This window comes from Meleagris gallopavo, chromosome 8 (genome assembly GCF_905368555.1).
Source record: "Meleagris gallopavo chromosome 8, MGAL_WU_HG_1.1, whole genome shotgun sequence".
NCBI lineage: Eukaryota > Metazoa > Chordata > Aves > Galliformes > Phasianidae > Meleagris > Meleagris gallopavo.
The window spans coordinates 22,569,836-22,597,146 of NC_139411.1; the positions used below are offsets into that span (position 1 = coordinate 22,569,836).

A 27,311-nucleotide genomic window follows, 5' to 3' on the forward strand; every position below is an offset into this window, starting at 1 on the left:
AATTTTGGAACAGCACCCAAATGTAAAGTCAAGTAGAGGTGTGATGGGTCGTGAGAGCTTGTGAGGGTCAAGCTGTTTCTTTACATTCTTTTCCAGAAGTATGTTCAAGATGGCTCAGCTTGCATGGAGGAAGGATCTGAACATGTTTTGACAGCGTTCCCAAATGCAAACTACTCAGCCTGGTAGTGCTGTTTGGTTTTTAATGTGGCAAAACAGAACCACATTACAGTATGGTATCTTTCTGTCAGCTCCTTGCTTTCCCTGTCCTCCTCTTCTGGTGATTCTGCAGTATAGGAATTATCTAAACTTAATATAGTCTTACTTCTATTATTTACACCAAGTGACAAAAACATAAATCAGACTCATCACACCAATTCATGTCATTCTCAAAAACTGTAAACTCCGTGTCCTTCCTTCTTTGGTCTGGACTATCATGTAACTGCTCTTTGAACACATAAAGTGTTTATGGTCAAGTATTTTGAGATACACCTGCTCGATTATCTGGAGGATTCTATCTGGCAAAGTTCCTAATCGTGTAACAACATAACCTTTAGTCATGGCTTCACGACATGCTGGCCTTGCAGAAATGAAAAAAATAGGAAAGCAAAGCTGCACTGCCTTAGAGCAGCCCCATTTCAAAGAGAAGGCAATCTGTGTATGTCTTGCTCATTATGAGCAGAATCCATCTTTGGCTGTTGCACTTGATGCTGGTGGAAAAAGAGTTCTCAAAACCTTTCAGTTGATCTGTGGAAAGAAGTGATTTGGATATAACAGTAGAAATGCCTCAGTCCTGAAAGATAGGACACTCTTTCCTGCAGGTCACTGCCTAAAATATCCTGAAGACACAGCAAAAGGGAGAGGGAAGGCATACCTGCTAATGTTCCTAAGCTATTTTTTAGTGGTTTTGGCAGAAAGTGTAGGTTTTCTCCAATTCTTCCCAGAAATTCTATTTCTTGTGTGCTGGGGAAGAATGCAGTATGTGTCTTCACCAGTTCTGATCCTAGGTCATAAAACAAAGGCAGCAGCATACTGGGACTGATAGTCTGTGGGAAGCTGAGTCTGTGAAGGGGTGAGAACTCAGATGCGTCTTCATAACACTTTGGTCTTGTGTTCCTCAGTGTTGACACAATTGATCTGAATCACAGCAGAAGCAGCACACAATGCTTGGATACTAAGTGTGCATGTTTTCTCTCTCTTAGAAGCCGGAAGGACAGTTTAGAAAGCGAGAGCTCAGCAGCTATCATTCCTCATGAGCTAATCCGCACGAGACAGCTGGAAAGCGTACACCTGAAGTTTAACCAGGAGTCTGGAGCGCTGATTCCCCTCTGTCTAAGGTGAGTGGGGCCATCCTTCCTCCTCAGCTTCTGCAGCTTTTGCCTTATGGCATTGTTTTGCTGTACAGACATGCGTGCAATGGTTCTTTAAAGGCCAGAGCTGAGATAATTTTGCCAAAACACACTGGAAACAGATGATTCTTTGCTTGTGTGTTTATCGTGGTAAAAAACTGTTTCTTATTCTTTTTTGCTGTCCTCCGGTATATTTTAGTGTACTAAAACAGGACAGGATTAGTATGCCTTTATTATTAATAGTCTAATACTGGCGACTCTGATAAAGAAGGGATGTCTTATCATAGTCTGTCAAAGAAATCCCTTGAGTTGTTAACTATGGCTTATGGACTCAGACACAAATATTTGTGCAAAGCCTGTTTGCAGTCAGTTTATGCATGCAAGTGTGTTTTCTAGTCAAATTCTCTCACATGAGTGAATGAACAGAACATTTTATGTACCCTGTGCATTATCTTTTGAAGGTTAGGCTGTGCATACCACTGTATGTGACATTCTAGATACTCACAGTTTCAGTCAGCACTCTTTTAAAAAATACATGTGGCAAATGTAGTCGTTAGCATAAGACAAACGATTGCAGGTGATTGAATTACTTTGGCTTAATGAGTTACCTGCCTGTGGTATCGGAGTTATCAGCAGCAGGTGCACACTCGCCTGTGCCTGTTGAGAAACCAATGGGATAGCTGACATGAACATATTTTATTTTACATTATAAATGTGTAAATGCTCTGTCACAATCAGTTAACACAGCTCAACTTGACCAGCAGTAACTCATCAATCAGCTGTGACCCTGTCGTTGGGTGCTATATATCTTACCTTAAGTTTTCCCACTTGCATATTGGAATCCATGCTTGCATGCAGAGGCACTCAGCCTAAGTAGCACAGGCATGATTTTCCCCATGGAAAGCGCTGAATGAAGAAAAGGGTATTGATACTATAAATGGTTATGCATATGTATTTCTAGGTATTTTATTGAAATGCATAAGTAGTGCAGGTTACATTTGTCAAGCACCAGGGCATTGAATTACTAGGCATTGTCACTGTAAGTAAGTTTGATCCCACTGATGATCCTGCTTAGAAAAGCATCATCTCACTGCCACATGATGCGGAGTCTGGATCCTCTCCTGCAGCTTTCTTGCTTCTGAAAGACTGACAGTCCCCTGTCTATATATGCATCAGGGCTTCATCATGGGGACGCCCATGCAATGGGATCCAGTTAGGCTATTCTAGTTCTGAAACAAGGCCCCACATTATATAGGGGAGAATAAAAGAGAACTTGCCTCAGAAAGAGACTTGTGATGGGCTAATCAGTCACATGTTCCTAAAAAGTTAATAGTTGCTACCTTCAGATGGCTTCACATGCTGATGGCAGAAGCTATAGTGATACATCGTCAATCTGTTGAATGCTGCTCACAGCCTTTCAGTTCACACGCATATGTTTTATTCCCAGGGGAAGGCTCTTACATGGACGGCACTTTACATATAAAAGTATTACAGGGGACACAGCAATCACGTTTGTATCAACGGGAGTAGAAGGAGCATTTGCTACAGAGGAGCACCCCTATGCAGCACATGGACCTTGGTTACAAGTGAGAGCCTTTTTCCTTCCCCCTTTACATTGTCCTAAGTATGATCCTATGTTAAGGGCTTAAAAGTGTAACAAACCTGTTTAGTATCTCTTACAGTTTATGCAGAATATTTTCAGTGATTATGAACTCAAAAAATAATGGTAAACTGTTACTGTTTATGTCACTGGAGCTCAAATTGATGACTAGTGGCCGGAAAGTTATAAAATTATCTGTGAATACAGTAGTATCCATTTCCTGGAGTCAGCAAACACTTTGAAGACTGTATTTGCTCTTGATCTCTTCCAAAAAGGAATTTGGGGAGGCAGAGTGGAATGACCTAAACAACAATGGAGCCAGGGTAGAAGAGCTAGCAAGCTGATCTCTAGAGAAGGCTGTGGGACTTCGATCCTACAGAGCCAGGATCTCAGTTTTACGTCACCCTTTACAGGAGGGCAGCGCAGAGGGTACAGCCTCTCAGTTTTACCTCTTTCTTAATGATTCTATGACAAAAGTGTGTGGTTCTTTGAAGCACCAGATTTTTTCTGTATCACAGATTTCCCTTGGAAGCTCCCCATTTGCTCGGTGTTGAGGGTCAGCCCTTTAGAGCCATGGATGCACGAATTATATGATGGCATAGCACTGTTCTAACCTTGAATTTCTTCATGGTTATAAACACATTGCAAACATAAAAAAAGCTGTATAAATGTTTATACAGAAAAATACATGCAGAACATCTCTGTCTTCACTGTTGCTGTGGCATTCCTGCCTCCCCTTCTGTTTTTAAGGCAGAGGTTTGTTTTTGCATTGCGGTGTTGTAGTTAACCTTCCAGTGACTTGTTTTCAAGGCATTCCAGTGCATGTGTTCATACGTCTGGAGGACATCATACCTTGAAATCTGTATGACTTGTAAAGGAGCTGATCTTGGCTGGAATCATCTTGTGTAGGGATTTCAAAGAACTTGCATGCTTTGATTGTACTGACTGGAAAGTGCAGCACTCCTGTAATGATTAACAGCAAACGGTCAGGCTTAAGGGTGGGTCATTTGCTGTTGGTTCCTGTGCTTGCCAGCATATGATACATGGGATCTTGTGACTGTGCTAACTCCAAACATAAGAGTATTTGTCTGCATTTACATCACATCTTGAAATGTATTGATGTGTGGAGTAGTCAGGTAACCTCTAAGAGTGATGAATGGCAGCAGTTAGGTCACCATTCAGGCAAGTAACCAATATTAACCCTTATAAGCCCCGTTGCTTCTGTGCCTATTACTGGGGTGCTGAAGATTAAGCAAGTTTTTTGGAGTATGTGGAAGGGAAAGGTGAAGAGCTTCTGGTTCCTGAGGGATTGGGAGAAGCAAGTTCCCTTGCTTGTCTCCTGCACAAGATCATTGTATTGGATCTTCTTTTCTGATGTGACACTTTGTGCTGGCTCCTGCCCCGTCCTGTGATAGGAATGAGGGAGGACAGCCTGGTTGGGAGGGGAAAGGAAGCTAGAAACAGCCTGGGACAAGAAGAGGAGGACCTGGTTATGTGAGATAGATGTGGGAGTGTCTGAGGCTCTTGGCTTAATATGCAGGCTTCTTCTGTGCTCAGCAGTCCCTTGTGGTGTTGGGAGTGGAGGAGGGAGGTTCGCATGGCTTTGCTTGAGAAGTAAAAGACATTGTGGTGCACAGAATTATCAAGGAGGCGAGTCATGTTAGTTTAGACCTTTGCAGCCTGAGCAGGCAGAGTTGGCAGCCCCACAGAGCTTTCACAATGAGGCCCAGGGGCCTTTCCTCCTCCTTCGCCTGGGACCCTGGGCACTGCAATGCAGAGGCTTGTTGCAAAGGCATGCAAACGGAGGGATTATGGAGTGGAAAAGTGATGGCAGGCCTCTTCTCCTGCAGGTTTTTCTCCTATCTTAGGAAACAGAGCCTGAAAAATCCGGGCCTCCACTCTGTGCAGCAGCCAGGGACTGACTCCTTTTAGGCCTGAGTGCTGGTGCAGCGAAAGCCCAAACCTGCAGACTAAACACAGCACCTCCTGTTTACATCTAGTGGGCTGGAGTGGAGCATGTCCAAGGTGGGTCAGGCCGAGCTGAGCAATGAGCTGAGAGTCGCTGGCTGTGGCGGGTGCCTAACGGGTGACAGGAGTTTGGCAGGTCCTGTGCTGTTCCTAGCAGGCAGGTGTCCGCATCGCTGCCACAGCTCGTGGCAGGAGCCCTTTTAGCAGTCTCAGCAGAAAAGGCAAGGAATCATTAGACTACGACGATTGTGTGTCCCATTTCTGTCAACAGTCTTTCCAGGTCACGTTTGAGGTATGTTACTGGGGGAAGCCTGTCCTGCTGCTGCCCATGCTCAAGGGATGATTAGATTATTTCATTCTCCAGAGCTGTCAAATTGGCACCTTTCCCAAGTATTTGGACTTTTTTTTCATCTAAGTAACATTTAATTAGTTCTAAGAAGCTAAATTCTATTAAAGGTCTAAGCATGTCAGGCTGGTTTATTTCTGAATTTCTTCCACTGTGTCATGTATTGTTGAATAGGGAAATTGCTTTGACTCAGAAATGTACAAACATATTCAAGAAGTCCTCCTTGTTAACACTAGACTCCTGTTTATATGCTAGTTACCGTGGCAAAGTCTCTGATGTGTAACACTTGCATTAACATTACACATGATCAAAGGCTTCCGTCCTTCTTTCTTCCGTTCCCCCTTCCCCCAGCGCTGTGACAGCAGTATCCCCATGCCTCCTAAGCACCCCTCATCTCCTCTCCTTCCCGAAGGGCAGATGTTCCAGATGCACAGAGAAAGGCTGGGCAGGAGCTGTCTGGCCCAGTGTCAGAGAGTTAAGGATGCTGATCATATAAACAGACTCTGACATTAACTGCCCCACAGAGACATTCATATTCGTGGTGGAGTGCCCGAGCTTCTCGGTCTGAGCATGCCAAGCATGCAATTCATCACAGATCAACCTTGTTTGTCTGTATGCCTACCCAAAGCAAGGTGAGGTTGTGCGTGTGTTCTCCTTCCCTCCCTTACTTGTGTTCAGGCAGATGATAGAGACGCTCTGTTGAAATGTCTTACTGATCAAACCCGACCCAATAAAGTTGCCTGAGCCTTTAATACATATTAATATTATCCTGGGGTAGTTTGTGTCAAAGCCTGTCAGCATGCATCATCCTTTGGGAATTACCATCATTAAGTCTTCGGTGATGGGAGTCAGGACATGCTTCTGCAAAGCTCCTCTGCTTTTATGTGTATGTCTAGCACAAAGCAGACTGTTCTCCCCTCCTACCTTGCTCACCTGGACTGCTTACTCTCCCCAGAGGGGAGAAGGAGGTTTGTTTAACACTACCTTCAGATAATTTCTACTCCTGCTGCTTTAGGCAGTCATTGTTCTAGGGAAGAAGATGACATTCAAGTCTTTGATCATGTGCAACGTACATGTTACGCATCAGATATTGCTGCAAACTCTGACATACGAGTCCATACAGTGCAGTGAAAACAAACTTAAAGAGTCCTTGTTAACTGCAAAATCAAGCATACAGAATTTAAGGACTATCTGAACAACAGTCTCTGCAGCTTAACCTTGCCCTTGTTATGTATGTGTATTTCAATATCATATCTAATTGAATGTTCAGATGTATTTTTTACAGAGTACACCACCTCATTCAGTGCAGAAGGATGCAACATGTTTTGGGGAGTAAGGTAGACTCTTGCCTATAGGACATCCACTTTGTTTGTTTGTCAAAATTAGAACATGTATAGTGAATGAGACAAGTAATTGCAGAAAAATCAGAATAGTCCCATGACGAAGCCTGTTAAGTGTTACCCTGGAGAACTGAATCCTGTCCCTACCTCTATTATTCTGTTCTGTCCAGATTCTCAAGCTAAAATATTCACAGGTGGCAACTGAGTTTGTGTTCCCCATTTTCTGGATGGCCAGCTTGAGAGCTGAGGTCTGATCCATGTTCCCAGCAGTACCAGAGGCCAGGAGGAATTCTGCTGCAGATCCCCTGTGCTCCACAGTGCAGAGTAGGCTGGAAAAGAGGGAGCTCTGAGTCTTGGGGCAGGCACCTGCAAGAAGTAGCCATTCGGACTCAATTTCCTCTTCAATTGTTTTCCTCTGTCTGTTAAGGAAAACCTTCTTCCAGTCATCCTGTGAAGATTAATTTAGTGCTTGCAAAGCATTTCGGCACCACAGATGAACACTAGAAGCAAACTAGGAAGATATTAAAATTCATTCTTGCAAGCCAGGGGAGAGAAAAGAATTCCATGGAGTAGGGGGCCAACCTGAGAGTCAAGACTCTCACTGAAACCCCTCTGCTCTTGCAGGTTTTCTCTGAGATTTTGTTAGGTCTCAGCTTCTTTAGCTCCCTCCCCCATCTGCTGCATGGAAAGGAGTGCTCCCTGCCTTGCAGAAATGTGAGGCTGAGCATGTCAGAGACTGTGAGAGCAGTAGGGACAGTAAGATTAGGTACTTCCAATGTAATCCATGCTGGCAATAGTCGGATGGAGAGTACTAAATAAAGGGGAAAAGAGTAGGAGGAAACGAGCAAACAACTTGAATGATAATGAAAAGAAATGATGACTAATGCTGCATTCAGTGAGCAGCACCATCCTGAGGACCAAGCAGGGCAGAGGTCTTGTGGGAGAAAAACTGCAGGCAATCTTGTGATTACAGATTTGTTTCGTGATGCAGACATTCACTGGGGCTGAATTAACATTGCACAGGCAGTCTCTATTCAGCCATTTCCAAAGTTTCATGTGCCCGATATTGCTGGTCTTTGTAGAGGTTTTTTTTCCAGGTAGTTTACTCAGTTTCAAAACAAATGCTGTTAGGCTGACGGAGGCTATGGATCATTTGCAGTTGGCAGCCTCTGATCCTCAGCACAAGGTCTCTGTCTCCACATGAGCTCTGCTTGCCTCCCATGCCAGCAGGTTTGCAGCACCCAGCAGACATGGTGTGGATGCTGAGGCTGTGGAAAAGGGGCTCCCCTCCCGTCTCCCTACCCTTTGTGTCACCTCCGGCTTTGGCCTCTGGTCTGCCCTCCATCCTGTTTTTCTATGTCTTTGTCTTCCCCTCATCCTGGCCCGTCTCTGCTTTTCTCTCCTCCCCTTCATTCAAGCTGGCAAATTCCTTCACCTCCTCCTCCACATTGCCTGACTTCCAGCAGAAATGCTGAGAGCACTGGAGAGTTTCCTGCTTCGCGTCCTGATGTGCCTGGTGCCATAGCAATCCCTCGTCACTCAGAGGAATGATCAAAGGAGAAAGTCCTACTTAGCAGCCTCTGCCCTGTGTCTGGGAGTGAGCTGCCTTGGGCTGGGGCATGCTCAATGAATAAGGGGCCTTCAGTGCATTTTTCTGCCCTTCTCTGAAAGGCTGTGGGCAAATCGTCACTTTCAGAGGCTTCTGGCTTGGCAAAGCATTCTCTTGATAGGGAGAGACTTTCCCTTGACCTTCAGAGCTCCTCCTGAGGGCTAGTTCCAGTGCTCTGCAATAAAATGATTATCCACATTTGTTAGCACTGCCGGAAACTACTTTTTCCAAAATACCTCTCTGAGATAACTTGATTCCTTTTCCCCTAAAAACCCTTAAAAACCTAAAACAAGACATCCAGCATGGAAAAATAAGTAGAGGCTTAGGACAGCAAGGTCAAACTTCTGGTAGAAAACGTTAGACAAGCATGTCTGTAGGCAGGATAGGTACATGGAGCCCGTGGGAAGCATCCAGCTTTCAGGAGCTATCAACACTTACTATCTATGTTGGCAATTGCAGGGTGGGGGGTGGTGAGCAGGGTCATAGGGGACAATCCATTCTTTTGGTTTGGCAACCTAAGTGAAAAATCTGGGAAAGAAGAGCAGACCAAGCTCAATCTTTAAATATTCTCAGTTTTTCTAGCTGAAACAAAAGCCTTAAAGAAACCAAAAGCAGAAGAAAATCCTTTTGTGTTGAATGAAACCAGAAATAGAAGGTTTTCTTCAATAAAAACAGACCAAAGGAAAAAAAAAAAAAAAGCAAGTTTTGCAGAATGGAGCTGGGGTTGTTAGAAGTTTTGCCTTCTCTAATCAACATTTGAAGGATAAAGCACTCACCCGGGATATGAAAAACTCATGTTTTATTCCTTTGCTTTTATTTCAACCACTATTTCTACTTCTTAGCTTTATGGCCATCACAGCTATAGTGTATTTTTGTTGTTCCTCAGCTCATCCAATTGGAGTTGTTCCACATCATATAAAACACTGAATTAGTCACAGAGACAGAGAGCACAAGAGAATGACTCTGTTCCGGTAGAGTTAGGACATTCCCCTGGAAATGAGCACATCTGGTTCTTCTCTCTGCTATACCACATGTTAAAGCATTTATGCACATTGGCATAATGGCAGCAGTAGAGGTTCAAAGCAACCTTTGTAACAGCTACTCTGGTGCTTGAGTTGCTCGCCCATTAAGTGGCAGCTATGGGTTGTATCCAAGGGATTGGTTTTTGGTCTCCTCAGACTAGAGTAGCTGTGTCATGCCTAGCCTGGTGAATTTAAGGACAGCGTCCACAAACTGCCCGAAATCACATACAACTACAGCCTACTCTTCCCCAGATGCATCTGTCCCAAGACAAACATTTTCTAAATCTTTTAGGTGGCTTCCCCCAAATTCTTGGTCAGGCCTAGGGCAATCTAAATTATTTTCCAGTAAGTTTATCACCTTCCCACAACACTCCCCCAAGTCTCTTTCTGTTCTTTTTTCTCACAGCCTCATTTCATGAGACACCAGGAGAAACTTAACATTAGAAGTTAAAGCATCCCATTAGGTCATCATGATCCACTCTTCAATAGCATGTTCTCTAGTCCTTTGTCTAGGCTAGCTTTGGACAAGTCAAGTTCTCCCATCCTTCAACCAACTGACTATTCTCTGGCCTAACGCTCCTCCCTTGCTACTTGAACTACATTTTGGCTACTCTTTGTAACTTTTACCTGCTTGGAGCATTTGCTGAAATGCCTGTTCTGCCTTAGCACACTCTGTAAGAATTGGTGTTGCTTGGCTCCCTTGCCAGCTCTCTTCAGCTCAGCCAAACTTTGTGTCTACTGGAAGCAGCCCTGTCTACAAGATGGACCTCATCAGCCTGGACCTAGGACTAGCCTTGTAGCTGGGAATGTCATAGGAGATCCCACAAGGTCAAAATCTTTCAGCATCATCATATACTTCCTCTTCTGGAATTGTAACATCACGGAGTGAAGCAATAGCGTCCCTCAGGCATCTGTGAGTGGATGTTTTTCCTGTACAAGGAGAGTTATGAATCTCCTGGAAGAGCAACAATGGAATTTCCCATCAAAGGTGTTTGTCGCAATGCTGGTACCTTGGAGGCTGTACTGAGATGGTATGGGCCTCTTCAGGTAGTGTCAGGGCTGGGCATGACGTAGAAATACTTAATGACAAGGCTGGAACCATCAAAGCAAGGCAATGTGAAGAAGGCGAAGCCAAGGGGAAAGCCAGGAGAGGGGCTGGGGATGCTCATGGCACAAAGCACAAGTCAAGGGGTGTATTGGTAATGTCTAATTTCAGTGGGAAATGCTGACACACCTTAGCTGCATCTTCTCTGTGCTGTCAACAGGAATTAATCTGAAACATTTTTAGGGCAAAGGGCTCCTAAATGCTGCTGGGTATTTGCAGAAGTAACAGATGACATGCGGCTTAGGGTACAGCTGCTCCACCCAGCCTAGGCACCTGTATTGATGAGCAGTGTCTGAGGAGTGCTGGTGTGATTTACATAGGGCTTTATTGCAATACATCTCCACCTTCTCTGCCTGAGCTGTACAAGCCAGCTCTGTACTAAGTCCAGATCTAATAAAACCTTTATTTTCTTCGACAAACCTGTTAGAAAAGCAAATGGCAATGTTTAATGCAAACAAAGCACTAGGACAAAGTGTGGGATCATTTGGTTTTGTTTCTAGGTAGGCAAGAAAGTGGGTATTATCAGTAAAAGCATCCATGCTGATTTGTCTCTGGGCCAATTGCTTGTATTTTGCCCTGAACAAAGCACATTCCCTGAAGCTAGACAAAGCTGCAGCTTAATTCCTAGCTCACCTTCTGAGGGTCTTCCAAATCAAAGGTGTGCCAGCTGTCCTAGGCTGTGAGAATCAGCATGAACTGTGGTCCACAGCAACCTCTCCTGTGCTGAGAATTTCCAGTCCTCATGGTAGGGTTGAATTCTAATGTGCGAGAGAGATGGGGTGTTAGGTATGGAATGGTACCCATAAGCTGACTGTGAAGTCTTTAATGTTTTACTAAGCACAAGTTGATTTCAAAGTCAGCTGAACTAGCCTAGAGCCCCGTGACCTTGTGAACGTCTTTAGATCTCACCTGTTTTCCTGCATTTGCAGCTGCGTACCTCTAACAAGTCACAATACAGGTTTCTCAACTGTGGGTATGGAGGCTTCGACACAAGCTCCTTCACTTGACCTGTAGCTAAATCCTGTAGGTAAGAAGTAGGTTTCAGACAAGCTCAGGTGGGATTTACCACGAGAGGGAGACATCATGCTGACAGCATTCCCTGTACACATCCACCTGAGTGGGGCTGCCTAGCACGGCATTTTGTAATGTGTCAGCGCATGCAGCTATCAGCGAGGCAGAGGGAAATGCGGACCTTGATTGTTGCAGTAGTGCCTCTGATAGAGAACAGATACTTCTCTTGTGGGTAGTCATCGTCTTCCGAGCTTCTGCAGCATTACTGACATTCACAGAGCCACAGAGCACATGGGAAATGAAGAGTGAATCTGCTAGCAACGGGATGGCATCTGTCTGGGCCTCTCTGGGTCAGGTCACAGAGATCCCAGTGTAAGCAGAACTGTATAGCACCAAAGGGAACGTCCCAGATAGCCCCAGCTGCTTGGCGAGGCCATTCTCTGTACATACTGCAAACAGCCATGACAAAGGCTGAGTTACACCCTGCAACCAGCTTCAGCAGGCCAGGAAGGCGGGAATGTTTGCACAGAGCTGTGAAAACACAGAGCTGTGAGCAGCCGACCGCTATGGCTCCAGGAGAGCTCGGACGCCTCCTCAGCACTGCCCAAGAGATGTCATGGGAGGAAAGGCTGACTCTGTGTTTTGGATGGCTTCATTTGTCCTCCAGATTGCAAAGACTCTTCCCCTAGCTGGAGCTCTGTTTTCGTTGGGGGAGTGAAAAAGCTGCTTCATCATTATGATCCCTGTGCAGCGTCCTGTTGATAAGATCAGCTAACAGCATTGAAGGAAAACTCTAGATTCAGGCCTGAAATATAAAGTGAACAGGGCCTATTTGTTTAATTTGAGCTTCTAAGGTTTAAATCCCAAAGGAAATTAAATTAGGTGCCTAGAGCCATGGCAGTCTGTCATGTTTATTTGCTGGGAATGTCACCTTTAATATCATGCACATATAACGTGTGTGTGTTAATGTAATGGGGTATCATACTGTGCAGGAGCAGGCATGCTACAAGAGCTGAAAATGTGAAATATTGTGAACGAGGGAAGCTAAGATGGGATCAGATTTATTCTCATCCTGCTCCATAGGAGCAAACACCAGCATGAAGCTGTTCTGCTGACTGCAGGTGTGGATGTCGTCCAGATCTATGAGCAGACCTTCTTGCTCTTGGGTCATTTAAATTGGGCTACTTCTAAAAGGAGAAATGTTGTCTGGATGCAAATCCAGGACTGCTGTGCTTCTTGCTTCAGAAACCTCTTAGCAGCTGGTGTGCTGGGAACGTGTGCCTTCTGCATCCTCAAGAGAGTTCCAGAGTGCTGCAGGTTCCCTGAGCTGAGGGATCCCTTAGCTTACCAATTTGGTTGCACCTGTGCTTTAGAGATTCCCTTCTACTCTAGGAAGGAGGATAAGTTTCCCCAGCTGCATGGGGCTATGTAGGAGGCTTTGGGGTGGTTTGTTTTTCTGACTCAGACTGCTTCAGGTTGCTGAGGACGGGCTGTGTGTCACACTGTGTGAATGTCACTGCAGCAGTTTGTCACTGCAGCCAGAGACACTTGCCCTCCACCAAAGTTAACTATCTATGCAGGGCTTGCAGAACAGCACTGCAATCTTTTCTCAGCCTGCTCCAAAGCACAAGCTGCCGCTGCTTCGATCTCACAGCCACAGTCCATGAGACAGCTGAGCTGCAGACTGCTGTCCCACTCTACCTGTCAGACCGTTCAGGGAGCCAGTTCAGCTCACTAAATCAGTGGAAGTTGTTGTTTGGTTGCTGTTTTTTTTTTTCAGCTGGATTAACAAAATCCACTGAGAGGGGATGGTGAGCTGCAGATGGGCTTGGCTCAGGGGATCACACCCCACAGTGGTGCTTGTCACAGTGTTCCACATAGGCTTGTCTCCACTCTGCAAGTCTGTGGCTTAGCCAAGACCTGACTGGTCCCCCATTTGCTCCCTCAAGCCCTTGCTGCGCACCCCTCCTCACCCTGTGTTGTTTTCCAGCAGCAGAAGAGCAGCTGGCTGCCTCCACATGTGGTTCCCATTTCTTCCCTGCCTCTGGCACCTTGGGAGCGCCCAGGGGTCTTCCTGCTGCGCTTCTCTTCCAGTTCCCCTGCCAAAGATGTGACTCCTCATTCCTGCTCTCTCACCCATCCCAACCTCTGGCATTTTTGCTCATCCGTGGAGGGCTGAATATTCATTTCCTCTTTGCCTGATTGCTGTGAATACCAATTCCTCCTCCTTTTTCCGGCTGCTCTGTACATTTTGATGTCTGCCAAATTGTTTTCATTCCCTCGCCCCACTGCAGGCTGCACCTCCGCAAAAACTGATCTGCTCTACTCAGAGCCCCAGCTCCCCACCCAGCTATCCCTCCTGGGCTGAGCGATCAGGTTGCCCTCCTGCCTCTGACACGGAGAGTCGGCTTCCTCATTCTGTGAGCAGCCAACAAACGAGTGTCTCCAGTTCAACAGGCAGGATAGTTACAGCCTCCTGCAAGGAGACTGCAGCAGTTTGCAGTGGCACTGCGTGTTTCGGTGCAATGTTTCTCAGCTTGCCAGTCTGCAGATTGGTGCCAGGTTGCAGAGTTCTGTCCAAAGCAGCAAGCTCCTGGCTGCTAGCTGAAGCAGAGTTTTTTCCAGGCTCAGGGTATGAACAGACCTGATGAGCTACCTGCATCCAGGCTGAGCAGCTCAGTCATAAACCCTGGCCTGAAGCCTGCTGCAGGTTGAAGCTAAGTGAGGAGGAAAATTAGTGGAGAGTGGAGGCTACAGTTCCCTCATCCCTCAGGAAAGCAGTGTACAGTGTTGGCAGGGCAGCAGGAGTGAACGGAAGAGAATTCAGATACGTCATAGCTCTTGAATCTGGATTTGGTGTTTTCAGATCAAGTGTCTTACTAACCAAAGGAAGAAAGGGAAACCAGAGTACTGCCTTTCTTCAAGCCAACAGCCCTGCTGGTATTACCAATACAGAGGCTAGCACCTTCAGCTAAGTAGCCCACACTGTCCAGGCAATCATGCGCTCCCTGCTCCCATTCCTGGCTCCAAGGAGCTAGAAGTGGCTACCTGCAGGGCCATGAGACAGCCAGGCCAACTCTCTTCCAGCCCAGGGCAGGAGGTGACAGGATAAGGAAGGGGTCTGGGTATGATGACTGCTTCGGGGATGGAGAGCAGTGCCAGAAACAGAGGAAAGAGTGGAGCGAAGGAAGGAAGGGAGATGCAGAGGGAAAGAAGCAAACCTGTAGATTTAGGTTGAAATAGGAATAACATGCTGGGTTCTGCCGTAACTCAACTCCCAGGAATGTTGCTCCAACACACTTGCATTGCATGGGGATGTTGTCCCCATTCCACACTGCATTTCCATTCCCACTCCAAATCTGCTGACTGCTGGGGACTCCAGCCTTCACATCTGCTGCAAAAAGAGGCAGAACATGCCTGGTTTTGGGTATTATGTGCCTTCCTAAAGAGAGTGCAGGTTTTTCTCCCCATGAGTGCAGGGTTTGCTCCTGAGTGTTCCTCAGCTTTATGTGACTTGTGGTCTTCATGGAGCTCCACTTCAAGAAATCAGATGAAAGCAACACTGTCTCCTACTGCCTCTCTAGCAGTTGTTATCTTGACCCCTTTTCCTTCTTCCCTACTCTGTCTTTCTAAAGCTGGGCCTCTAATTTTAGTCTTAGGAAGATAATTGAGGGTCAAAAAAGATTGCCATATAATTTTAACATTTTTACTGTGGTTGAGGCAGGAGGCAAAGTTAGGAGCTCCTTTCCCTTAAGCCGATGTGTTGCAGGAATGAAGAACATTCCTGATACAGTTTGCTCAGTGGAAAAGTCATTCTGTTGCTTGGCAGTTAGCTAAAACTAGGAGTGAGAAGACATAAACCACTGTATTTCCTTTGCAGATCCTATTGACCGAAGAGTTCGTAGAGAGAATGCTGGAAGATTTAGAAGATCTGAACTCTCCAGAGGAAGTAAGGCTGCTTCATTCCTGCATCCCCAGTGCATGCCCCAGAGAGCCTCACAGTTTGAAGGCTTTGTGAGACCTTTACATCTTCTATGGGATAGAGCACTGAGAGAAGGGATTGCAAGAAAAGCAGAGCAGTTTTGGGTATCCTCTCCTTCAGCGTCATTCCCCACTCACTGTCTGGGCACTCTGACCCAAAGCAGGGCAGCCCCTGAGCCAGGTGTCAGGGTTTGCCTTCATGCTGTGGGTAACCTCCTCAAGAGCTCACCTCCTCCCCACTTCCAGAGCAGCTCAACGCAGTGACAGCACATTTACTGCAGAACAGTCTGTCCTTGGGGGCCTCCTTTTTTGGTTTGGGAACATTTTCAAGTCTGCTCTTGGCCCTCACCTGCTGCCCCTGCAAGTCAGTGCACAGCGTGCAAAAGACCATCCCCAGCCTGAAAACGTTACAGCAGCGGCTGAAGGAGCTTTATAAAGCTTTGCTGTGTGGTGCTAAACTTCCCCTTGCCATGTGATCTCTTCCTGGGGAACATTTAACACCCTGTCTCCCATGCATGCCATATAAATATTCTGACTGACTTCAAAGAGCAGTGGCAAAAATGACATGTAATATTTTTAATCCCATTTTTTACAGCTCCCTGCAGACTCTAAAGAAACTTTCCTTGGCTTGTCGAGCAGCACTCCTATCCCTCGCCCCGCTCCCCTCCCCCCAGGAAAATCTCAGGGCTCTAATTGTTTAATCCAGAGTTGATTTAATGCCAGGGTGTTCTTCGCTGTGAGAGTGAGGAGAGCACACTGCTGGCTGTGCAGGGACTTTCAGGCCAGCTTTTATCCAGTTAAACCTAATCCAAAGCTCATTTTGGCTGGTGACATGGAAGCCCAGGAGCGCTTGGTTGGAAGGCCCTTCAGTAGGGCTTTGGATTGCTCATGTTCCTCTGTGCCCTGCAGCGAGGTAAAGGCAGTGGGCATGGCAGCTTCTGGCACAGCAGCTGGCCTCTGAGTTACTGTGACTTTGCTAAATTAAAAAGTGAAAAGCAAACAAATGCGAAGGATGACTTCTCCGAGAGGATTGCTTTGGAACCACTCCTGTTTATGAAAAGGAAAATACTTGAGATGAAATGTGATCTTTCAGCGTTCAGATCCCTCCAAGGATTTGTATGTTACAGGATCCCAGTTTGGGCCAACTTAACACATTCCTCACAGCTCTGGCTGATGATATTCATGCGATTGAACGAAGCTCTGTCAGTGCTGCAAGGAGAGTCTTTCCTTCGCTACATAACAAGGCTCCCAGATTAAGGAAAATATCTTTCTCTGAGTATCTTTAGCATGTTTTTTACATACTCTTGACCTTGAACTCAGAAAGATCCCCTAGGCTATATGGGACCACTGGATTACATGGTCCAAGCTATACACAGGGATTGAGTTAAAGAAAAAAAAATAAAAACAATCCTAAGTGGAACTTTGACTGTTTATGTTTACTAGAGAAGGAAAAAGTAAAAGTTCTGGGGAGCCATTACCCTGAACGATCCTTCTGCCTTCCCTCAGATCATGGGTCAGGCCCAGAACCACCAGCCTGGCACATTAAGGTCTGCAAGTTACCCTTGTACACAAGCTGTGCATGGAGCAAGGTCAGGAGCAAGTTCATAGCCCACTGCAGCCATCCTTCCTGTGGAGCAGATGTCTGCAGGGGAACTTCTCTAACAAGAACCTACCACTGAGCAGGTGTTGATATCCTTCAGAATGGGGCTCTTATGGAAAGAAAGACAATTCACTGGATAAAGATGGATAATTGGCGGTCATTTTCCCTTGCACAAGCTCTCTATGTACATAATAGCCCCTGTGCAGCTTCCAGCACTGCTGGCCTTGTACAGAGGGCTCACACAGGAAAGGATGCCTGTGGCAGTTCTGAAACAGCTGCCTCCATGTCCTGTGACTGCAGGTGGGATAGGATCCTGGTGAGATTCCTCCCTGAGCGTGCTGTAGAGGCATCAGGGATGATCACTGAGTGGAGCAGAGATATCAAAACAAAATCACTTTGCAAACTGGTTTCCAGCCTTGTGTTCTGGACTCTCAGAATGGTCAGTGGAATTGCTTGGAATGCTGGTCCAGAAGTGCTGTTCTGCTGCCATGTCGCCACATACAGGCTTGAAGCCTTTATTAGTGCTGCATCTAGGATGTTTGCCTTTTTTTTTACTTCTTGCACTCTTAAATGTGGCTTTGGCAGCTCAGCAGTGAGAGCAAAATTCTAGTGACACAGAGGGGGAGCTTTTCTCGCTCCAGGATTGCACTTGTCAACCCACAGATGCCCCACAAGCTTCCCCTGCTAAGCAGCACATCTTTAAGTGCCTGCCCTTTGAACAAGAAGGTGATGGGAGGGCCTGGTCCATGTTAACCCCTGCATGGCTGTCAATGCCAGGAAACAGCTAGTATTGTTCCACTCTGTGATGGTTCAGTGCTGCCCTGAACCTCCTGCACTTTTTGTGTGAATGCATGGGCCCTGGTCAAATGTGGTTCTCATGGGAACTCCTTGGACTTCTGTCCCTAAACAGTCATGTTTGGGATCCGGGATGTTCAGGTGCCTTCCCAGCCTCAGGCTGGGTGTCCTGCAGCAGCATTAGGACAAGTGGGACAGGAGCCTTGCATTGTTTGGGAAACATCTGCCAGATGTAAAGCAGGCTGGGGCAAAAATCTCCATTCCCTGTGCTTCAGTCAGTGTTTGCAAAACAGCCCAAGCAGCTGAGTGCGAATATGAGGCATTGTGCGGGCGCTGTGCAAAGCCTTTGTGCAGGGGGTCAGGCTGGAGCAGAACTGCTGCTCAGGCATGCTGACCTCCCAGCCAGGCCTCCCTCCCATGGATGGCCATTTGCAAACCCTCTCAGTTCTGCCCTCAGCAGGGCTCACGCACACCCCACCCTGTGCGGGCAGGGCCTCACAAGCTGCCAGAATGCTCCCTCTAAAGAAAACTGGGGCTCTGGAGAGGAGGTGGACGGAAAGGGACATAGCCAAGTGGAAGGAGAGAAAAAATGCACTTGTGCTGTGAATTTTCAGTGAGATCGGGGAGGGGAGATGGTGATGGGAGCAGAAACCCTCCGGAATCCATCTGATGAAATAAACAATGCTTGGGCTGAAATCTCATAACTTTACTTTGGCAGCTGAGACATAGGCCACATTATCTAATGTCCATTGCTGTCCAAAACATACTGATGGGGAAATGTTTTCTTAGTGGCCTCTTGTTTTAAGTAATAATAATAACACAGGGCCGCCTGCCTTTGTACCCATTTTGTGGGTTTTTTTTTCTGTGGATTAGATTGCAGTGATATACATTAACTGGTTCTCTGTATTGTCTTACAGTTTAAACTTCCAAAGGAGTACAGCTGGCCTGAAAAGAAACTGAAAGTCTCCATCTTGCCAGATGCTGTGTTCGACAACCCACTGCATTAGAGCTGAATTACACCCTTCTAACAACTGGGAGAGCCAAGTTACTGTCCATTACCCAGTGACTCACAGGATAATTAATGCAGTAAAAACTCTGCCTGCAAATAAGAGTTTGCTGCACAACCACTGCAAACAGAAGAGGAGCAACTCAGCACCAGCCCAGACCGAACTGAGCCTTTTCCTTTATCCTTCCCAAGGCTGAGCTCTCTGGGAACAGCCTGCGTATGTGTGAGTGCGAGTGAGAAATATTTAACTATGAAAATTAGTAGTAAGAATCCTTTCTCTCTCCTAGCTACAGAACTTCCCTCTGCCTTAGCCCAGGGTGTAGGCGCTCTGCACGCCTGTATTTACACATGCATTCTGCCAGGTGCAAGCCTATAATCCGTGGATTAAATGTTCTTTACGTGACTCTGGAGTCCTTTTGTTAGCCAAACTTTTACTGACTGCAGAACTGTTCTTCCATGTGCTATTTTTTTTTTTCTTTTCAGAAACAGAATGGTATTTCCCCTGTTTAAAGGAGGCCAAAAGCTCACATGCTTGAAGCTGAACAGATTTAAAGATGAACTTTCTAGTTCAGTCAAGAAAAACAAACCCAGATACTCCCTGCCCTCAAATTAGGCATGTTTTAAGTGTTGGTGTTGGTGCTATTAGCTATGGTATCGCTGCAAACAGAGGCAACTTTATTCTCACGCATCCTGTCCTTGTGCCTGAACCCCAGGGAAGGTCGCAACCTCTGGTTTTGCACAAGCAGGAGGAAGAAAGCTACCGGGGCGGGGGAGATCTCCTGTTTACAGTGTGTTTATCTTTAAAGAGATACTGTCAAGTATTTTTTCTTTGCTATTGTACAGAATTTGAGAAGCTAGAAAGAACCGTTTGTTCACAGGGCAACTTCAGCAGCTCTGCAGGATCCAGAGGGGAGGCTCAGCCTCAGTAAATCCAACTGTTCTTGTCACTATGGCAGTTGTGCCCTATCGCAGCTCTGTTTTCCCCTCCAGCCTGCAGTGGTGGCTCTTGTTGCAGCTGATGTCCCTCCTTTTGGGTGGATTTGGACTGAAAAGCATCAAAAACAGTTTGAAAAGGCCCTCTCCTCTAGATCTCTATGGCCTCTCGCCCAGAGCCAAATGTGGTGTGCAGAGGACACAGTCTGTTCGCTCATGTTGTGTCTCTGCATCGTGATGCTGGCCCCTGTGTTTATGCTGAAGCAGTCAACCACAGGCTCACCCCCTGCTGCTGCTGCAGGTTGTTCCTGATGCATATTCCCCCAACCCTTCTTTGCCCATTGTCTTTCAGTGGCAACTTTTCTCTCCTTGTCAGAGGAGATGCAGCTTTCTCTTCCACCCTTTTCTGCCAATTTAGCTTGGCTGTTTCTTCTTCCCAAGTTGTGTGCAATTGCCAGTTGCTGTGTGATCTTAATACAAGTATAACAATAGCTTTTAACACTTAACTCACCTGATCAAACAGCAAAGTCCAGGAGGCCTCTTGGTACCCCAGGCTTGGATTTCTGTTTGTTTTTTCTTCCTGGCACAGACGGCTTTGATGTTTTTTGCATATATTTGAGTCTGGTTAATGCTGGTCAAGAAGCAGAGCTAGGAGCCGCAAAGCTTTCCTTGGAGTTGCTACAGAAATCCTCTGTGGCCTCAGGCAAGTCACTCAATGTGTCTCTGTGCAAAGAGGGTGATTATTGACTAGAGGGCTGTAGGACCTACCGAAGCATGCCAGGGTTTGCAGGGGAGGGCGTGCTTTGTGTACAAAGTAGTATTTGTATTATTATAATTGTTGTTATATTATAATTTAAGGCAGGCCAAATGCAGGGTCCAACACTGCTCAGCAGAACCTTCCTTTCTGCAAAGCTACGAAACCAATTTACATGTAAATGAGTTTGTCATTTTGTCTGAACTCAGCGGATCATCTTAAAATCCTGCTGTGAAAGAACAAACTTTCAGATATCTGCATGTGCCAGCCAGAGTGATTTCTGTGCTGTGGCAGACTGCATTCATCCATGGGATCTATTGGCCAGTTTTCATTGTCCTGGTTCACACTAAGCTTGCACAAGCCTTCTGCACTCAAGATGCATATCCAGGGCTGCAGAACATGGAAATCTACCAGTCCAGCTTCAGAAACGGTATTCCCAGGCGTTCTGTCACAAGATAATGAACAGACAATTGTGATGGTCAGAAAAAGAACAGGGCGAATACTACAATACTGTCCCAAAGCCATCTACCAGCAGTAGCCCATGGACTGCTCTGGTATGGGCTTGCTGAGGGTGCTTGCAGCAGCACTGGCCTGTCACCATGAGGCTGACTGCTCTTCCTTCTCTCCAGATGCTAGCTCTCATTAAAAGGAGCTTGAAGTCCACGTCTTAGTGGAGAAGAGGTGTTTGGAAGGTCAGCTGTTGCTCTTCCTGCAGAGATCAGCACAGGGCAGAGAGAAGTCCATCAGACCTCTGTGGGTCTCACACATCTGGAAGGCTGAGGACCTCCTGCCGTTTAACCTCTGTGAGCCTTTGCAGCAGGGCAGGTGGCTCCTCCGTTCTGCCTATGCATATGTTTTCCTCACCATATTTACTCTCATCAGACGCTCTGGGTTGGGTTTTCATTGACTTCAGAGGGAGCACACTGAATGCATTTGAAAATCCACCCAGTATACTTGTGTGTGTTTTTTTTTTTGTTCCATGTCATGTATTTATATATAGTTCTGTGTATTGAGTTATGAACAGGTGGCATGCCAGAAATCTCTATTTCTGCAACATTTTCTCAACTGATCTTTGCCAGTATCCGGATAACAATTATGAGGAAGATTTCAGGGGAAGGAAGTGAAATCTTCCCTTTTAGCTAAGGGGGAAAATACTAGACAAAAGTTAACTGCTAAAATAGAAGACACTCTTATTGTTAGACCAACTATAAGAGAGAAACTGGTGAAAGTCAACCCTTAAGCTCCAAGGTTGTGCTGCTGCCTCTCAACAGTTTTCAAGAAAAAGAAAGTTGCATGTTATTTGGCGTTGTGAGGAGCTGTGCACCCACAGGACCTCCCCTCCCCCGATTCGCTTCAAGTTTGCAACTGTGCCAAAGGCTTACTCATTGGCAAGTAAATGAGATCTCGAGTTTGGATATTTTCATCTTGGGGCAAGAGGACATGTCTGTGTGCGAAGGAACTGGAAAAGAAACCCTTGTATTTTAGTGAGCGAATAGTTTTAAAAAGGAAAATGCATCAGAGTTAATAAATGCCATGCTATTTTCTAGCCCAAACCTGCTGAGGTAGTAGGTCTACTGGTGCTGATTTTTCTTCTAGATTGTGTAAAAGGTCTGAAGCAGGATTATATGAAGCCAAAACCCATGAGGCGTCTGTTGTCTAGAGATAGTGATCTGGATATAAATGTCAGTTTAAAATAAGTGGGTACAAGTTTTCTCTCTCCTGGAGAAATCTCATGGTGCAGTGAGGTAGGGGTATTTCCAAAGATGAAGAGCCTCGTGGCAGATTTGCAATGCCTTGAAAATGCAACATGTGACAGCAGTTCTGGAACAAGGGAAGTCCCAAAAGGCAGGACTACTTTCCTCTCAACTTGTGATTAAAAACAGAAGAAAGATTGTATAGTTTCAGCATGTGGGATATGACCTGGGCAGAGCAGTCAGTCTTGTAGCTGGAGTGACCTATAGTGATATTTTCAGTGGCTTCGTTAGGTGGTGCCTGCTGTGTATAATATCTTTGAGGACGGTGATATATTGGTTTTACTGTACGTAGATATGCCAGCAGTGATTTGAAGTGATATTCTGAAGCTTCAAATATTCAGTTGCTCTTGGATGACTTTTGAAATGACACCATCGGGTCATCAAATGGTCTTTGAAGAAGTGGGGATTTTGTTTTTCATCTGCAACCAGTAGAAATATTTAGGAGCTGTAGCTTTAAAAAAAAATAGTTGAAAGCAGAGCTAGGCTAGGAGAGAACGGATTGCCAGGGAGAGGCTGTGTGCTGGAGGCAGGTTAGCAGCCTCCCTTGCACCCACAGCTGGGGCTTCTTTTAGGCAGCACAATCCTTTGCGCCATCTCAGCGGAATGCAGGGAAGCCAGAATACCAAAGGGAGCGTCACTGAGCTGCAGTGGTCCCTGCAGACCAGTCCTCATGTCCACACCACAACCTATCGAGATCCTGCGTGGGGTAAAGACTGGCTGTGCACGTCCCACTGCATGTTCACACCTTGGCCTGTGCCCATTGCAGAGAGTGTGGGCTGCGAATGACTGTGTTAGCTCAGAGATGGGGAATGGTGATGCAGCTGCTTCTGAATCATTTGGTTTTTTAATGAGTGTGGGGCAGGGAGTGGAGCTCTCGCTCCGCTGCCCCCCACGGGAGGCCCCAGGCTGGTCACTGGGTGAGCATTGTTGCTCACCCAGCATCCGTTCGCTTCATCAAATGTTCCCCAGCTCCTCACAAAAACCTCTCTGAGATGCTTCACTGAGGATGTTGGGCTGGCTGCATGCTTCTCGTGCTGGTTGGAGGACGCGTCTGGTTGGAGACGCAGCTGCTTGTGTGTCTGTCTGAGGTGTGGTCATCACCTCCTAGGCAGGCATCCAGAGCTTGTGGACCACTTTGCAGACTTGTATCTGGCTGAGGCAAGGCAGCACCACACCAGTGCGGAGACATTTAAGGTCAAGCTGGACAGGGCTCTGAGCACCTGATGGAGCTGTAGATGTTGCTGTTCATTGCAGGGGAGTTGGACCAGATGGCCTTTAAGGGTCCTTTCCAACTCAAACCATTCTATGAGGACTTTCAGGCCTGATGAGCCCTCAGACCCACACGCCTCATTTTGTCCTAGCCTGGACACAGCCCCACAGTGCTGCTGGGTGGAATCCTGGGCTTCAGCTCATTTGTTGCTCCTGGGTGAGCTGGCGTCACTGCCGGCACCAGGACAGCCCCCACACTCAGGAGGCGATCCTCTGCAAGTGTCCTCCTTCACATCCCATATTGTGCCTTAATCCTCCCTTCAAGTGACGCTGTGAGGGCAGATGAGCTGTTGAGCAACTGGGAATCCCTCTCAGTGCATCTGTCCCCATCGATAAAAGCAGGCTTGCCCAGAAGCCAGACTGCATCCAAAACAAGCTCTACATGTGCATTTGCCAGTGGGGTTCACATCCCGAGATGTTAAAGCTGAATTTAGGTCTCTGGGACCAGTTTTTAACAAGCTCTGTAGCAACCTACTATTTTTGTAACATTTTTTTTCTGTTGTGCAGTGCCTGCTTGTCCTCTTTAAAAAAAAAAAAACAAAAACAACAAAGCAAAACAAATCAGCTTGTGTTCGACATCAGTCCAATATTTCAAGCAGAGAAGAAGCCTGAGATTGCGCAGGCTGTGGGCCTGCCCGTGGGGCTCCCCTAAAGCTGTGGGCAAGCCCCACACTGCCAACAGGCCCCATGGCCCTCAGCTTGTCATGAAGGGAGCCCAGCCCCTCGTGGGCTCAGCGGCCCTGGGCTAAGCTGCACACGTGAGGCCTACTGCAGCCTACAAGCACCCGCTGCTGTTGTTTATACTCCAGCCACAATGCTGCGTCTCCTCTCTGTTAATAAAAAAGAGGAAGAGAGAGGAAAAGAAACAGCCTCTCAAAGCTGGAGGAAAATTCCCTGCCGATTGTTGTGTTTTGCAAACACTGCTCTTTTCTCTCGGCCTGTCCCTCCTCTCCCCGGCGATGCTGGAGATCAAAATGGCTCCTTTGTTCCTGTCCCTGGGGCCCAACCGCAACGAAAGAGCGGCTCCGGAAACACTGCGCTGCACGCATAACGGCGGTGAGGGTGGGAGGGACCGCACCGTGGCTGTAGGTCCTACATCACTACGGTGTGTTTGGGTGGGTGCAGCAGCCCCGTGCCCACTCTGCTGTCTGTGCTGCCCCTGATTCCACAGCCCCGAGGCTGTGGGGTGCTTCCCAGCCTCGCTCCGACACCACGGGGGATTTCAGCCCTTCACACCCCTCTCCTTCCCACCCGTGCTGGGCACAACGGTGTTTCCCTACAGCGGTGCGGGGTGCAGGCTTTGCTGGTCGGCGCGGTGCTTTGCATTTCAGAGGGTTTCTGCACAACTTCCCGGGGGAACCCGGGGACACATGTTGGGACCTTGGAGATGGCCTTTTTCCCCCACCCCACTCCCTTTTTTCTTTCTTTTTTTCTTTTTTTTTTTTTTTTAAATAAAAGACAAAACAGAAAGCTAAACTAGCAGAGGTTTTTAAATATTTTATATTAGTTTCTAATGTAAATTCTTACATTGTTATTTCAGTGCTGGGTATGTTTCACCTGCACGTGACTTTTGTAATATTTTTGTGAATCACTAAACGTTTTCTCCTCCCGTGTATCCTAAGTGCATTAAAAGTATTTGCATACTTCTCGGTGTCCTTCTCTGTGGGTGCTGTGATGAAACAGTCCTGCGCTAACGTTGTGATGATTTCCCAGTAATACTGAATGGTTTTGCTGCAATCTTTTTACGCTCCTCTGTAATAAATTCCTTTAAGGCCAGAGAGGGGAAGGGTGGAAGTTTGAGGTGGGGGAGGGAAGGGATGTGCAAGGAGCTGGGTGGGTTTTGCTCTTGTTCATCCAGGGTCATTGTCTTGGCCATCCGTGTGTCAAATAGAAGCAATAAGCGGATGGCTGAGGCCGGTTTCCTTGCCCCAAACTCCATGTGCCATCTGCCTCCCAGGCCTCGAAGTGCTGCTCATTCAGACAGCCCAGCAAGGACAGCACTGGGAACCTCCCCTCTGGCACCCAGTTAATCATTGCAATGCATCAAGGCTGTGCAGGAGATAAGCAGAGCGGGAGAGGAGCTCTGGACCCCACCAGGATCAGAGAGAACCTACATTATCTCTTTGCATGGCACATCCTGACCGATGCCATGTCTGGCTCCGAATCCCATGGAGCCAGCCCTGGGGTGCCCCTCTTGCCCACAGCCCTTGCCCAGCCCCATGCCCTGCCGTGCTGTGCCGCCCAGCCGAAAGCACCTTCGGGCGGTGAATTTAATTAAGGTTTGTGAAAAACGGTGTCTGGGAGCCCCTCCTGGATCTGCGGCTCTGAACTTCATTAGGAGTGGTTTGTTGCTAATAACGCCGGCAGCTCCTCTAATTAATAATGGAAGGGCTGTGAGCAGATGCCAAGCCAGGAGAGGGAAGGGATTTGTTTGTTTATTTCTCTCTCCTTTTTTTTTTTTTTTTTTTTTTTTCCTTCTTCCACGGTGTGCAGGGAGGGCTGGGGCATGTTTCCCATCTGAAAAGTGAATGGCAGCACTGGGGACCTTGACATGCGGGAGGATGCAGAATAGGGAATGGGGTCCCCATGGTAAGGGGCTCATAGTCACAGTGCTGCTCCCTGCCCACCCCATTTCCCTATAGAGCTGATGTCACCACGGGGAAAAAGAAAAAGAGGGGTTCAGGCTCAGGAGCTGTGATGGGGCTGCCTGCAGGCTACAGCCCAACAGCACTGCGAGGTGTCGGGAACACCACCAGTGGTGGGAATCCCAGTCATTGCCTTAAAAGGAGATTTCGGAGACTTATTTGAAATTGTTTCCTTGTTATTCAGCTTATTGAGAGTTTAATTTCATTACTTGCAATATGACGTGAGGGGCTGTAGATGTGCTACCCGCAGAACTAACAGCTATGGCCGAAGATGTTTCTGTGGATTTGGGGGCCAGAGGGACCACTAAATCATCCCATCTGACCTCCTGTATTCGGAATTTCACCCAATTAGTCGCATTGGGCCCAACAACTTGTGTTTTTGATTCAGGCACGCGTTCCAGCAAGACATCCTGTCTTCATTTGGTGACTTCAAGCGATGAAGAATCCACCACTCACTTCCCCTCATTGTTTGTCCTAGTGGTAAAAACACACGAGGAAAAAACCCCACTACCGACTTGTTCTGGATTTGGATGTGTCTGGCTCACACCAAACCAGGGTCATTCCATTCCCGTTCATCATCACGAAGTGAGAAGGACAAGGGGACACCACGGCACCCACATTGCCCTCAGCTGCCCACAGGTAGGTGTGCAGCTGAGCAGCAATGAACCCTGGCACCCCTATTGGTCTGCCGTTGGCGAGCAGCTCAAGAGTTAACCAACTTCCACCAGATGTGACCAACATGTCAAGACACGAGAAGTACGTGGTATGGATGTTTATAAGTACATCGACAGAAGGCATTCATAAAAGGTTATAAACCGTGGTAATAAGCAACCCATCAACTTGTTTGGACTCTAACACTTGATTAACCATTTATTAAAACACGCAGTAATCATTTATAAGCCGTAAGTGGGACCAAATGTAATGTAAGGCTCTCTTTGTGTTCATGGATGCCTCCACAATTCCCTTTACCCTGTGCTGTGTGTCCATGGCTAAAGGCTCACCGCTGCCACCAGGCACTCTGTCCTCACTGCCCCCTCTGCGCAAGAGTCCTCGGGCATCCCTGTCCCCATCAGGCACAAGATGGGACCCCAGGAATGGTGGCAGTAGGGGACCCAGTTTGGGGACCTGAGCCCTAGGTGAGGGCAGAGCCCCACTCCCTGCAGTCCTGACCCAGTGATATGGTAAGGGAACTCAGAACCACAATGACTTCATCCTTCTCTCAACAGG

The 27,311-nt window shown here is 47.0% G+C and overlaps 1 protein-coding gene and 1 long non-coding RNA gene across 3 annotated transcripts in view; one reads left to right on the forward strand and one right to left on the reverse strand.

Moving 5' to 3' along the window:
- SUFU (SUFU negative regulator of hedgehog signaling) overlaps positions 1 to 24,881 on the forward strand; it is an 87,307-nt gene extending 62,426 nt beyond the window's left edge. For both annotated transcript variants that reach the window (XM_085229068.1, XM_010714640.4), the window contains exons 9-12: positions 1,200 to 1,334; positions 2,794 to 2,932; positions 15,228 to 15,296; positions 18,641 to 24,881. In XM_085229068.1, the coding sequence (XP_085085194.1) occupies positions 1,200 to 1,334; positions 2,794 to 2,932; positions 15,228 to 15,296; positions 18,641 to 18,730 (433 nt within the window). In that variant the 3' untranslated portion in view covers positions 18,731 to 24,881. The remainder of the gene's footprint in view (positions 1 to 1,199; positions 1,335 to 2,793; positions 2,933 to 15,227; positions 15,297 to 18,640) is intronic.
- Positions 1,332 to 11,475, reverse strand: LOC146543880 (uncharacterized). The gene is made up of 3 exons (XR_014884612.1): positions 10,970 to 11,475; positions 2,160 to 8,384; positions 1,332 to 2,003 (listed from the first exon to the last, which is right to left on the reverse strand). It is a non-coding gene; the product is annotated as an uncharacterized LOC146543880 (long non-coding RNA).
- Positions 24,882 to 27,311: the final 2,430 nt, after the last annotated feature.